This window comes from Lycium barbarum, chromosome 10 (genome assembly GCF_019175385.1).
Source record: "Lycium barbarum isolate Lr01 chromosome 10, ASM1917538v2, whole genome shotgun sequence".
NCBI lineage: Eukaryota > Viridiplantae > Streptophyta > Magnoliopsida > Solanales > Solanaceae > Lycium > Lycium barbarum.
Window position 1 is genome coordinate 27,392,813 of NC_083346.1, and position 15,395 is coordinate 27,408,207.

The window sequence follows — 15,395 nt, forward strand, 5'->3', positions numbered from 1 at the left end:
AAAATTGAAATAAAGTCACTACCTATTTTCTAGTGTGGCCGACGTTAGAATGTTTGGAAAAGGAAGTTGCAGCATATTTCCTTCTCAAATCTTTGGTTCAGCCAAAGTGAGATATATGTGTATATTTTCTATTAATGGGTAGTGGGGTCCGCACATGTGAAACATAATTAGTTTCCCCCCAGGTTCCACACAAGACTAATAATGATCCTAGTCAAAAGTTGCCTCATTTTTATTTAAATGGTGCTACTCTCTTTTTTTTAATTGTTTATTCCTCCACTCTTAGTACTACTAAATATTTAAACAACTTCCTTTGCCTTCTCTGGAAAAGCAAACACCAGAATCCACATTCCTCTACTCAATAATCCTCTTACCAATGAATTTGAAGGACCATGAAAGAGATGACTTGTCTCTAATCTTTTGCTAGCCACCAAAGCAACGGTGCACCCACACTAAAATCATTATCCAAAATAATCTTTTTACTCAACCATTTTATTTTATTTAAAAATTATTCACTCCGTCAAATACCATATTTACCCACTTACGCCTTATATGTGTGCAAATAATATTTCTATGAATAAACTATTCTCACACATTAAATACATATGTTCTAAAATTTACTCGTCAATTAAATAACCGAATCACCCGTTATCGCAAGCTATAGACAGCAACATTAGACCACGAAAAGGGTGTTTTAGGGATATTAGGCTTAAAAGTGCTAAACGACCAAATAGGTCGTTACATCAGATACCAATTTTGGCCCTTTTCTCCATAGTTTTCAAGTGAAACTTTAAACTCAAACAAGAATTTCTCCAGGTTTTATGGTTTATAAAGATACGAGCACAAAACCACAAAACCTGGAGAAATTCTTGTTTGAGTTTAAAGTTTCACTTGAAAACTACGGAGAACAAATGTATGCTCGTATCTTTGTTTTCTTTTTCTGGAACACGGCCCCTTATCCCCCTACTTTGTTTTCTTTTTCTGGAGAACAAATGACATTCAACGTGATCAGGCAAGACAAAAACCAGGCACATTTGTCGTCGGCTAGGTATACATTAGTGTTTGTAAGTTAGCGCAGATAAGAAGCAAATCTAAGCTGTTAATGAAGTTTACAAACTTCACCATCTTCCAAAATTTTACAAGGATCCACGCCCTGAAATCTCAGTAGCTTTGGCATTGCGGGAATAAACTTAAGTTTCTGTGGCGTAGACAAACAACGCTTGTAAGAAGTCCTATTAAAACCAAGATTGTCAGCCATCCGCACTAGAATAAATAGAGTTCTCCAATCTATGAAGAAAATAGCTCTTAAAGGAGCCGGAAAACATCTACAATTCTTGAATCCGCTGACTATGATCATTTTCATCCATCCAAGTAAGCTTCCCCTGCCCTTTTCCGCAGAAACATCAATATAAATAGTTAGATTTTTATAACTAACCATATAAATGAGCTAGAGAGACCACAAGGAAAGAACAAAATGAAACTCAATACCAACACAGTAGGGTCGGGTTCACAGCAGAAATGTATTTTCACAAGTAAATTCAATTGCATTTTGTGTAATCCAGCAAGTCACTGTTATCGTGGACTATGAACTTGGATACTATAACTATAAGTAATTAACGAAAAATACATATTAATACTAACTTGATTTTGATACCCAGTCGTATGGAAAAACGACGGTTCGATACATAGTATATATGATCCAAAAGGCTACCGAACCGAAGTACCAAATGCCCAGCCCAGGTGACAAGCCAGATGGTTGGAAATCCTTGAGTCTAACAAAGGTCATGCAAATGTCTCTAAACTTGATTATTGATTAGAGTAACATAAATTTTGGGGAAAAGATAATCCAGAATAACTAAGAAAAAGTTCAGAGTGCCACTCGGCCAATAACCTTTAAAAGAGGCTCGAGAGTGTTCGATTTAAATCAACTTAAGTATGCACAAACATGAGCAGGTATTACAGCTTAAGTGTCATTCTCACTGGTGACAAAGGCTGAATATGGCTATAACATATTCATAAGAGCTAATTTAATTGTCCTCCTAAACAATCTCTTTCGCTTAACGATCCCTGATAAATTATTCTCATCTACCAGTAGCAATGGCCTCTACCTTTGGAAATGCACAATGAAGCACTCAAAAATGATTTCACCAGTGGATTGTCCAGTAGTTAAATGCCAAAATTCCTGAGGCTCAAAGGTAAAATAGAGATCTCATCACCAACTTCTTTTTTTCTTCTTTAAAGTCAAAATTTGAGGGTACAAGAAGCAACAATCTGATAGTCATATATGATAATACATCATGCTATAATCCTGCATAGCTCCAAAACTTTGAATTAGAAGTTTCACCTCTGAGATCAGTAGCTGTGTTTCCCATAGTTGTTCCATAGAAATTGGCTGCATCCAACAACAAAGGTTCCGTAAAAGCAGCCAGCTTGACTTTTCCTCGGGACATGGTCTGAAACAAGATTTCTGTACTTGACAAGAACATCCAACAGAACATTTCATTTCTGCCATTTAGCTTGTTCCATTGAGGAATAAACCACTTCAAAACAGATATCCTTATTATTCTTCCATATCACTAATGGTCTTGGAATTCCTTAAGCTCTCACAACCTGGACAATTGTGCAAGCTCTCATGTATATAAATATCACAATCAAGGCAGAAGTGTTGTTTGCAGTTTGGACAAGCAACCTGTGGACCTGGCAAATTTCCTGCATCAGATCAAATAAAGAGAAAAGTGGAGCAAGCAAAAAGTGAGAAACCTGATGAATGGAGAGAAAAGTGGAACAAGCAAAAATTGAGAATCCTATACATTAAGTTTGCATTAAGCTAAATACATGGAGATCCCCTTAAGACTTAATGTTGCCACGACTTTTCACTTAACACACCTCAATTGAGGTTGTTATTTTTCAGACAACCTAACGTATATCCAAAATATGCATATTAAAACCTCACAGTAATGTGGCACAATGAGTGTTTTTCACAGAGTTGAGCGCATGAATTGAAATGTAATTTTTATTTTATTTCTTTCTTCTTCTTTCTCCTATTGAACTCCTCTTTGCTGCTACCACCACCTCTCCACCATCAGTTTGGACAGACTACCGATCACTGGAAACCACTGTAGCCTTTGTCTCTCCCTCCTAAGTATTATCCCACCAGGGAAAAATACCAACTAGCGATCCTTCAGTTTCCACTAAGAAAAACCATCGGAAACCAAGACTGATTGATGAAAAGAACACCATGGATAGTATTATCCCACCAGGGAAAAATACCAACTAGCGATCCTTCAGTTTCCACTCAGAAAAACCATCGTAAACCAAGACTGATTGATGAAAAGAACACCATGGATGAACAACACCCAGCTTTTACTACTACAGCACATCATCCATCAATCCACCATTCCAAGCCCAACATATCGACAGCCTTTCAATTTACAATCAAAGCCCCTCATACCCACCTCCATATCAACACTTAAATCTAACGAAACTAAGGGGATGGCAACCCATGAACAAGTAGAAGAAAAAGAAGATGATGAACCTCATTATTCAGTCTAACAAAACATCCATGAACAGTCGGTGATTTTGTAGCCTTGAAACGTGGTTTATAAAACTTTGCCAGAGAAAAACCGACGCTATGGTTGGGCCTCTAAAGTAACACATCTACAAGATGAGTGTCACGGAAATGAAGATTGCTAAGATGGCCATGCAGTCATACAAGACTAGACAAGATTAGAAATGATCTCATTCACAAGAAGGTTCAAGTAGCACACATCGAGGATAAAATAAGAGAAAGCCGCTTGAGATGGTATATTTATGTCTGGCATCGACCTCCAAATGCATTGGTCTGTAGATATGAAATCATGGTTAGAGAAAGTAATAAAAAGGGATGAGGTAATGAGGTAAACCTAAATCACTTGGAAGGAAGTCGTATAAAAAAACTTACTCCCTCTGTTTCAATTTATGTGAACCTATTTCCTTATTAGTCCGTGCCAAAAAGAATGACCTCTTTTCTATATGTGGAAACAATTTACCTTTATGCAATTATTTATAGCCACACAAAATATATGTGACTCATCTAACACCACAAGTTTAAAAGTCTTCTCTATTTTCTTAAACTCCGTGCCCAGTCAAATGGGTTCACATAAATTGAAACGGAGGGAGTATAATTATTGGGGTTCATGCAGGCTTAGCGGAAGATAGGGCACAGTGGAAGAAAAAAATCTATGCAGGAGATACCTATTAATTGAGAATACGTTTTAGTCATGCTAACACCTTTACTTTACATCCTATACTTTTATCGGAGTTGTTTAGCCTTTCGGAGATCTATACAACAGTCACAAAATATAAAGAACTTCTAGTACTTTTTATGTTGAGTTATTTTTAATATTATTTTTAATGTATATAATGTTGGTACGATATGAGTTAACTCGAGTAATATGGTCAGTGAGGATTTATATAGCCGACCCAACTTGCATGGGACTGAGGGGTAGTACTTGTATTGTTGGGCAACTGAGTGAGGTAGGGACGACTTGAGTATTTATAGGCATGATTTGTGTTGTTTGGAATAATGACATATTTCTATTTTTTATTTTTTTTGGGGGGTATTTGGAAAGAGCAAAGTTATGTAAAGCTTTCATAGGTAAGGGAGAAAATGAAGGAATGAGTTGTCGAAGAGTTAAGTTGCATGGACTCTCCAGTTTAGGTGCACGGGTCGGGTGCGGGAACGGCAAACATCCGGGATACTGTCGACTAACTCCGGATACTTTGACCCGAGTCCGTCGACAAATTTGGGGAAAACATTTGAGATTTTGATTTCTCAAAATTAAAAATAAAATAGATTTAAGATAAGGAAAATGACACAACTTCAATATTATAGTACTTGTATCTCATTTTTGCTGCTTCATGTTTCAGATAAACCAAGAATACAAGGTTGTGTTGAGTTCAGATGGAAGAGAGAAGCAGTGATATAGATGGAGGGTTTGTTTCCGGCCTTGAATGGCTTTCTCTTTCTATCTTGAGGAAAGAACGAAGAGACAGTGAAAGAGACAATCTAAAGGCTAGAACTTTGCTCTGTAAACGCTTGAAAAGGAAGTTTGGAGAATTTGAAGAAGACGACTTAAAAGTTACAGGCTTACAGCTGGAGGAGACGTGTAGAAGCTAGAATTAGGACTCTTAAAATCTTAATTGTATTAACGTACAAAAATGACCCCTTTATTCTCCATATATGCTATTTTTATCCCCTTTATTTTCCATTATATGCTACTTGTGTCACAAAATTGAAAGGCACCTAATTATGCTATTTGTAAATGTTTCTTTCTCATACAATATAGGGATAATATCTAAATTAATTATTAGCATGTCAATTTTTTTATAATTAATTTATATTTTTAATCGCACAAAAGCACGGACAAATTTACTGGTTGTACATAATAAAATTGACCCCTTTGTACAACGGATTATTCTTGGAACGTATTTTTTCATATGCCTTTTAAATAATTTAAATTATTAATTATTGTAAATTATAGTATTTTTTACATAATTTCAAATATATAATTTGATAATGAATTGAAAATAACTTAGAAAAATGACAAATAACAATAATCGAGCATTTTAGATAACTATATCAAGAGTGAGAGGATTTAAGAGCACTTAATTTATATTAATTAAAATTAATTTAGGAGGAATAACTAATATTGAACTATCAAAATACTTGAAATATAATTATATTAAAATTTAGATTTTGCCGAATCCCCACACCCGTATCCATAACTGGATACGCACCCCCGAATCTTAAAATTTAGATTTTGTCGAATCCCCACACCCGTATCCATAACTGAATACGCACCCCCGAATCTTAAAATTTAGATTTTGCCGAATCGACACTCGGATCCGTACCCGTATCGAATACCTGCACCCGAGTCCGTGCAACTTAGCCGGAGAGAGACCAGAGAAGGGAAGGGTGAGGTTGGGGAAGAAGACACGGTAGGAGAGTTTTTTCCTAAAGATACCTCCCTCCTCTCTCTAACTTTCTCTCTCCTCTCTCTCCTCTCTCTCCTCTTCCCTTCACCATTAGATCTGAGATTTAGATCAGATTAGATCTGATATCTGATATTTCAGATCCTTTTCCGGCCACTATCACATTCAGGTAATACCGGCGACCAGGTAACGCCGGCGACTTTTCCGGCTACATTTACTTTGCTTTCGCTTTTTCCTTTTTCTTCTCCTCTTCTTCTTCTCTTCTACTTTTTTCCCTTTTTATCTGCCGGATAGCCGCTGCTCAGTCGCCGGCGAATTTTTCCGGCAACTTTTCTGGTTTTTTCGCTGTGAACAGTACCCCCGACGTGAACAGTACCCCGGTGTGAACAGTACTCCCGACGTTAACAGTACTCCGCGTGAACAGTACCCCCAACGTGAACAGTATTTTCCGGCGGCGAACAGGTTCATTTCGACTGGAGTTGGTACCTCCGGTTCTCATATCTATGCTTTGTTCATACATTTGTAGCTACATTTGCTGACTTTAGACCTTTGACTAATTTATTAGTTCAAACGCGTTTTCGTGGCTTTGGATATTGATGGTAGACTAGGGTCATGTTCTCGTTCAGGGACGGGGACGGGGACGAGGGTTAGGAGGAGTAAGTGGGTTAAAGGAGCATCTAGACTGAGAGTAGGTTCTTGGAACATTGGGACGTTAACGGGAAAGTCCATAGAGCTAGTTAAGACCCTTAAGAGGAGGAAGATTAATATAGCTTGTGTCCAAGAGACCAAATGGGTAGGACCTAAAGCTAAGGAGGTAGACGGGTATAAGCTTTGGTTCTCTGGTAGATCGAAGTATAGGAATGGGGTAGGCATTTTAGTAGATAGTGATTTAAGGGATCAGGTGGTGGAGGTTAGGAGAGTCAACGATAGGATGATGTCGATTAAGGTGATCGTTGAAGGGACCACTTTGAACATTATTAGTGCTTATGCGCCGCAAGCGGGCTTACGCGAGGAGGAGAAGAGGCGCTTTTGGGAGGATTTGGACGAGTTAGTGGGAGGCATACCGCCTACTGAGAAACTTTTTGTGGGAGGCATACCGCCTACTGAGAAACTTTTTGTGGGAGGGGATTTCAGTGGGCACATCGGGTCTATTTCGGGAGGTTATGATGATGTGCATGGAGGCTTTGGCTTCGGGGACAGAAATGGAGGAGGAGTTTCACTTTTGGATTTCGCAAGAGCTTTTGGGTTGGTGATAGCCAATTCGAGTTTTCCAAAGAAGGAAGAGCACTTGGTAACCTTCCGTAGTTCGGCGGCTAAGACTCAGATAGATTTTTTACTTCTTAGGAAGGATGATAAAGGTTTGTGTAAAGATTGTAAGGTCATTCCGAGGGACAACCTTACAACCCGACATAAGCTCTTGGTGATGGATTTAGGGATTAAGATGACGAGGAAGAAGAGGGTCGGGGATGATCGACCTAGGATCAGATGGGGGAGTTTGACCACGGCTAGTGCCCTGGAGATGGAAGAGAAATTGAAGGATATGGGGGCCTGGGATAGTAGTGGGGATGCGACCAGTATGTGGGATAGGACGGCTAGTTGTATTAGGGTTGTAGCAAGGGAAGTGTTGGGAGTCTCGACAGGTAGTCGTGGTCGGCATCGAGGGGACTGGTGGTGGAATGGAGAAGTGCAAGGGAAGGTGGAAGCAAAGAAGATGGCGTATGCGAAGCTGATAGAAAGCAAGGATGAGGTGGAGATGTGGACGAATAGGGAACTTTATAAGATAGCGAGGAAGGAGGCGAAGTCGGCGGTTTCGACGGCAAAAACGGCAGCTTTTGAACGCCTCTATGCTGAACTAGAAGAGAAAGGCGGGGATAGGAAATTGTTCAGGCTAGCCAGGGTGCGGGAGAGAAGGGCGCGCGATGTGGATCAAGTGAAGTGCATTAAAGATGAGCATGGAAAAGTATTGGTAGAGGAGACTCTCATTAAACAGAGATGGCAGTCATATTTTCACAAACTCTTGAATGAAGAAGGGGAGAGAGACATCGTGTTGGGAGATTTGGAGCATACAGGGAGGCGTCACGATTTTGGGTATTGCAGGAGTATTAAGGTTGAGGAGGTTAAGGGTGCTGTCCGTAGGATGCGCAGGGGAAGAGCGACCGGACCTGACGAGATCCCTGGGGAATTTTGGAAGAGCGCGAGCTCGGCAGGTTTGGAGTGGCTGACTAGGTTGTTTAATGTCATCTTTAAGACGGCAACGATGCCCGAAGAATGGAGGTCGAGCGTAATGATCCCTCTATACAAAAACAAGGGGGATGTCCAGAGTTGCGAAAACTATAGAGGTATCAAGCTACTAAGCCATACTATGAAAGTGTGGGAAAGAGTGGTGGAGATGAGAGTGAGGAGAGGCGTGTCTATTTCAGAGAACCAGTTCGGATTTATGCCGGGACGCTCAACTACAGAAGCCATTCATCTTGTGAGGAGACTGGTGGAGCAGTATAGGGAGAGGAAGAGGGACTTGCATATGGTATTCATCGACCTAGAAAAGGCTTACGATAAAGTTCCAAGAGAAATCCTATGGAGATGTTTGGAGGCTAAAGGTGTACCTGTAGCATACATTAGGGTGATCAAGGACATGTATGAGGAAGCCAAAACTAGAGTAAGGACAGTAGGAGGGGACTCAGAGCACTTTCCAGTTGTGATGGGGTTGCATCAAGGATCAGCTCTTAGTCCGTTTTTATTTGCCTTGGTGATGGATAGATTGACGCGACAAATTCAAGGTGAGGTGCCATAGTGTATGCTTTTCGCGGACGACATAGTCCTGATCGATGAGACTCGTAGCGGAGTTAACGCTAAGCTGGAGGATTGGAGACATACCTTGGAGTCTAAAGGATTTAAGCTGAGTAGGACCAAGACAGAGTACTTAGAGTGTAAGTTCAGTGAGACACCCCAGGAGGTTGGCGTGGAAGTTAGGCTTGGTGCTCAGGCCATCCAAAAGAAAAGTAGTTTCAAGTACCTTGGGTCTATCATGCAAGGCAGCGGGGAGATTGACGATGATGTCACACATCGTATTGGGGTAGGGTGGATGAAACGGAGGCTAGCTTCAGGAGTGCTATGTGACAAGAAGGTGCCACCACAACTGAAGGGCAAGTTCTACAGAGTGGTGGTTAGACCGGCTATGTTGTATGGGGCGGAGTGTTGGCCAGTTAAGATCTCTCACGTTCAAAAGATGAAAGTTGCCGAGATGAGAATGTTGAGATGGATGTGTGGGCACACTAGGAGCGACAGGATTAGAAATGAGGCTATTCGGGATAAGGTGGGAGTGGCCTCGGTGGAAGACAAGATGCGGGAAATGAGACTGAGATGGTTTGGGCATGTGAAGAGAAGAGACATAGATGCCCCAGTGCGGAGGTGTGAGAGGTTAGCCATGGATGGTTTCAGAAGAGATAGGGGTAGGCCAAAGAAATATTGGGGAGAGGTGATTAGACAGGACATGACGCAGTTACAGCTTACCGAGGACATGACCTTAGATAGGAAGGTGTGGAGGACCCACATTAGGGTAGAAGGCTAGTATATAAGTCTCGTTATCTTTCCTTATTAGTAGGCGCATTAGCGCATTATAATTTCTTGTGCTTTGATTTATGTTATTATTTGCTACTTTCTGTACTTTGATTACTCTATTTTATCTGTGCCGCTTTCGTGATTTGCATTTCCATATCGCTTTGAATTCCTTGATTATCCTGTTTTACTGTGTCGCTTGCATTATTTCATTGCAATATCGTTTTAAATCTTTTAACCTTATCTGACCCCCTTTTTATGCTTCTATTGAGCCGAGGGTCTCTCGGAAACAGCCATCCTACCTTGGTAGGAGTAAGGTCTGCGTACATTATACCCTCCCCAGACCCCAGGATGTGGGATTTCACTGGGCTGTTGTTGTTGTTGTTGTATAGTAGGAGAAATGCACATACAAGAAATCTCAGACAACAAACAATAATGCAAATGCCTTGTACAATTCTATGCAGCTATGAACTTAAAGAAAGAAACTTCACTGACATCCTCAGCAACACAAGATGCTTCAGGTCAGGGTTATGCACCTGAGGTTTAATCTGATAAACTACTCCGTTTGAGAATTCTCACCATATCGGACATCCTAACATATACATGGATAATGATAATATCCACCCAAAAGATGAAAATCATTTTACAAATATCCTGTGTGACCAGGTGCTCCATTGCATCTCAGATTCACTTTAAAGGTTACTTACAATGCAATCTTCAGAGTTCAGAAGCAAACAGAAAAGACAGTTTCCTCATTTTTGGCTTGAACCTTTTACCACTAGAAGTTTCAGTTTTGAACCAAAAAAAATGCAAATCTTTTTACAAATATCCTGTGTGACCAGGTGCTTCATTGCGTCGCAGATTTACTTCAGTGGTTACTTACAGTGCAATCTTGAGAGCAAACAAATAAGATAGATTTCCTTGTTTTGGCATGAATTTTTTACCTCTGCATAGTTTCAATTTTGAAAATAAGCTTAAGAATGCTCTTACCAGGAGTTAGGAGACTTAGTTGGCAACCAAAGCAATTCTTTGGTAACTTGTGAAGATCTTTCAGAACTGAGGGTGAAATGTCATCAAATGGCCTTATTGGGAAGAGATGGTGATATGACCTTGCCAAATGTGGAGAAGATACCAGGGTCAGGCCGCAGATGCAGCATTCAGTAGGCAGCTCACATATGCGTGCTTTGCATCTCGGACAAGTGTATCCACCACCAACTTTAGCCTCTTTATGACACGAACAAATTGAAATCACACCCTCTGCTGCTCTTTGGGGGAACCCCATCTTGATCAAATTTGCAACAGCAAACTCTGCAATAGCTGGAGGAGGTGGGGCATGCTCCAATACCAACTCTTTTAAATGAGGCTGACAGAGCAATAACCAAGAAACTAATTATAAAAAGTTTAACAATATTACACCTCCTACATATTGCTAATCATTATTCAGTGAGATGTTTTATGTAGTAGGCAATTAGAACCAAATTTCCAGCAGAAGATTTCCTTACTCTATTAGTTTGTTTCACAAGTTCAAGTATTGCACATCTCAAATATCTATTCCTCACCTCATCCAATGCAACAAAATACATTCCCCCAGTCTCTTGGCAGAGATGCTTGCATATGTAGAGTTCTGCAGAGAGACCAATTACTGAGCACCTTATCTTAGACGCTTTGCACTTTTGGATGGTTTCCAGTATATCCCCCGGATCACATGTGCTAAGAGCCGAATACAGGATAAGGACTTCACGATGACCATATGATGGGATTTGATTTAGGAGATCACGCACAAGATCTAAGCCATTCTGGAGGGATGCATCACCTGAGGTACCCAATTTACCCATCAATGCTTTGATATGAGCCTCAGGACTGCCACCAAGATCTGTTAAACAATGAGCTACTCCATCTTTCAAGATCACCAAGCCAATTTGACTCAGTGGATTCTGGTCAAAAAATTCTCTTATAAAAGCCTCCACTTGTCTAGCAACTACAACCATTCGGCTTGGTTTATAATCCATTTCTGCAGCTGCCTAAAAGTCAAAAATCAAGTAAGCAATTATTAACTTAAAAGCTGTATAAAGTTCAAGATATTATGAGACATTACTGTCACGCTTTCGAATATCATTTTTAAAATCATCCAGACTTAATTTAAATGAATGCATAAAGTATCTATTTTATTCTGTGTAGATTTCTGGTACTCAAACATTTCAATTTTTCTTCTAGCTTTCCAAGTTCGCTTGGGCGTTGCGGAACTATAACCATTTAGTATAAGTATCAAGTAGACGCCAACAATTCTCAGAAAGACTTTCGACCAATGTGCACAAAAGAGTCCTAGGAAAAATGTCAAAAAACAATGGATGCTGACATCTTAAAAGGAGAACTGTCAGCACAATGTTTCCGTGCAAATACATAAGATTGTTTATTGCACCTTGTCAATGAAAAAAGAAAATGTACAATGCAGTGATAAGCACAACCCAGTTAAGGACATTTATTATAAGGCAATAATGTCTTGGACACACTCAATTCACAATTTTATCTCAGAATTTCAAAACATGGTTCATAGAAATCAATGTGAGGTGGTGTTCAAGGATACATGGTGACATAAAAACTGAAAGGGGGTATTTACTTGAATATTAATTATTACTGATCAAAGAAGAGCACCCAATTGCATTGCATACATCAGCGTAATTTTCTGAAAAAGTTATTCTGAGTATTGGTTTCTCAAACCATTACAAAAAACAGAAATACACTTAGCTTTATTAGTATCTCATAGCATAATAAACTAGTTGCAATCACTAAAATCTTCAGCCTCAACTTCTGCTGGAGATAACTCATTTACAAACAGATAACCATAGATATTTAAATAATTTTTTCATATCTCGCAATGAAAATTTAAACCTTCAAATATAAACAACCAAATATAGAAATGCAGTCATTGTGCAATCATAGAGGATTTTACATACCCTGGAGAAATCAATGATAATGTAGAGATACCGAATGAGACCCTTCTGAATTCGTGCAGCGGTTGCAGTGCGGAGACGCCGTCGATACTGAGCATGGGATAGAGTTTTGTTGTCAATTGGACGAAGGAGTCCTGATTCATCCTCTTGCAAAGACTCCCATGATCTTTCATCTGCATAAGTTCTTTCCCAAGCTTCTCGACCTCTCCCACTTTCCTCCTCCTCCTCCTCTTCTTCTCGATTAAATCGTTTTTCTTCATTGTTCATTTCCCTGTTAGATATAATGCCAACTCTCAACAAGATGACCAAATACTTGAGAAACTAATTGTACAAACTCAATATTAAAACAAGAAACTGTATGTGCGTGTGCTGAGCTCAGCTCTTTGCATTACACATCCTTATCGTATGCACTATTTTCTAATCTGCCCGTAGTCCTTTGTTATTTCTATATTTCACTTTTCCCCTAAAGTGTGGCACATTCTGTGCCTGTTTACTGAAAACCTCCTTGAGAACCAATCGCCAAAGTATTCACAACAATCAAAATAAGAAAACAAATTATGCTTCGGTATGTTTCCCAGCTTCATCCAGCAAACCAGAAACTGCAGTTTCATTAAATTAAAAAGGCAAAAAAAAAAAAAACATTTTTATGATCTTTGGCATTTCATTTTTTTCCCCTTGTAACAGAGCAAGACTTACAAAATTGAACTTTTTGTTAATACACATTGGCATTCTAAAGCCTGTATATTCTATAGCTCTGTTCCTCTGCCTGCTTTGTTACTTAGAGTACTTAAGTTATTGGAACATTTGGGGTAAAAAAAAGATATAGACCTTCCAAAAAAGTTATACATTCATGGTTGTACCTAAACAATTCTAACGACAACATACTCTGTTAACTCAAGAGTTGCAAGCCAAACAGTATACTCTCTTCCTTGGCCGGTTAATATTGGACTCAAAAGCCAAATGGAGACTTTGTCGCGAAGCGAAAGCGGGTTTCAACATGTGAAAACTCTTTTAATGTGCTAAAAAAGAGGAGTCGTCACCTAACGAGTTAAGCTGCGTCAGGGCACCTATTTACTACAACTAATTGCAAATAACTCCATTTTACTAGTCTACGTCGTAACCTGAGATCGATTAAGGGTTCAGATTACTACAACTGTGGTTCCATTCCGGATTTAAACCAGGTGGGGATTTAAATGATTAAAAGATGCAAGTTAATTTTATTAAACTAAGTGAGATAAGTGATTAAAAGCAAATGAAATAGCGAAAACAAGGAACTGACCTTGTTATGCAGAGTGTTGATCAGAAAACAAAGTCACCAACAAATGAGTCACGGACGAATATCCTAGTACTTAGCAAATTGGAATGCTTCTTCTTAAAATTGCAATGTCTAGAGTAATAAGATAGGCAGAAAGTGATAAGAATAGAAAACAGTCAAATGCGATTGAGAACCAAATAAACCAAAAGGGATTCTTTGATCAAATGTAGAGACACCCACTTGGAAAAATGGAAACTTTAATGAATTTGGGGATCTACTCTACTCTGCGGCAGTCTTTTGAGGAGAAAGATACAAGGTTTGGGTTTACAGTATAAGGCTTGAAAATTGTATAGAGAAAATATAAGCACTAAGATATAAGTAGATTAGTCTTAGGGTTACTACTTAATATTACTCCTAAAACTCCGTTACTTTCATGTTGAAGCTACCATGTACAGTACTAATGTATTTACTGCTCTGTTTTTTTTTTTTTTTTTTTTTGTAAGACTATGCTCAACACGAATTTAAAACATAAAAATAAAGACCTGTGACCCAATAACAAACACAATGAAAACAACTTTCACTTATGAACTAATCCCTCCGGATCAAAAAGAAAGTTCACTTAACTATTTGCATATTCTTAAAAAAATATTAACTCCTCGAAAGAAATAGGTAATTTGACCAAACTACCCCTTATTAAATAGGTATTGAGATTTGATCACAGAACACTTAATAGGGGCAAATTTCAAAAAAAAAGATTAATTTTTTTGTGATTTGATAAGTGAACGCTTTTTTTTACCTAAAAAAAAAAAGCTAAATGGACAATCTTTTTTATCCGAAAAAAATATTAAATAAGGAAAAAATAAAAAGTTACTTTAAAATTCAACCAACACCAAAATTAAAATCTCTTACTTTAGGTTTAAGACACTTACGCCTTGATTGGTACGAATGATAAGGGATAGTTAATTTGGAATGGATTTATCTCACGTTTTTTTCCACATTGAAGGTGGAATAATTAATCCCGAGACAACTTGCTCCCCAACCAAACGGGCCCTTAGAGAATCTCCTTCCGTAGTTATAAGAAGTCATCCAAGTGAAGTGGTTGGTAGTTTTTTCTATAGCGAGACTTCCTCTTCGAAGAATAATTGCTTGTCGACATTGCAAGCACCATGTTGTACAACCTTAACAACCTAAAGTACAAAAATAAGAAGAAATTTGACGAGAGAGAAGGGAATTTAGGATTTGGGGTGCTTATTGGTCAGTTTGCTGCAATTTTATATATTATCGGTTCGATTTATCGGTTATCGATTTGTAAACATGCTAAATCAATAATTAAACAAATAAGATACTATTAGTTATCGGTTAATTGGCTTGCGGTCCTTAACTGTTCAATTTTTTATTCAACCGTTAAGAAAATGCTCATCTAAATACCCGCAAGGGCCAGTGGCGGAGCCACTCATGGCCAAGGGTGGTCAGCTACACACCCTTGACTGGAAAATTGTACTAGTATATGGATTAGATATTATAGTTAGCTGGATATAAATTAAATTTTGAACACCCTTAAAATAATTGAGATAGATAGCTTAGAGGTAAATGTGTTCAATTTTATCTAAAAGTCACGGTTTAAGGCTTGCGTCAAGTGCTGGTAATCTTCTTTCTTTAAAAGA

The 15,395-nt window shown here is 38.8% G+C and overlaps 1 protein-coding gene across 3 annotated transcripts; it reads right to left on the reverse strand.

Moving 5' to 3' along the window:
• Window positions 1-1,019: 1,019 nt before the first annotated feature.
• On the reverse strand, window positions 1,020-14,112 carry LOC132612579 (general transcription factor IIH subunit 2). 3 transcript variants are annotated; one of them, XR_009571864.1, is made up of 6 exons: window positions 13,756-14,112; window positions 12,480-12,747; window positions 11,085-11,546; window positions 10,516-10,888; window positions 2,342-2,706; window positions 1,020-1,384 (listed from the first exon to the last, which is right to left on the reverse strand). XR_009571864.1 is itself a non-coding variant. In XM_060326662.1 (5 exons), exons 2-5 carry the CDS (start codon window positions 12,741-12,743, stop codon window positions 2,558-2,560), a joined length of 1,248 nt encoding a protein of 415 aa, XP_060182645.1. In that variant the 5' UTR covers window positions 12,744-12,747; window positions 13,756-14,112; the 3' UTR covers window positions 1,611-2,557. The 3 variants fall into 3 exon arrangements, 1 of the variants encoding a protein (XP_060182645.1); XR_009571865.1 differs by lacking the exon at window positions 1,020-1,384 and adding an exon at window positions 1,611-2,179; XM_060326662.1 differs by lacking the exon at window positions 1,020-1,384 and having other exon boundaries at window positions 1,611-2,706.
• Window positions 14,113-15,395: the final 1,283 nt, after the last annotated feature.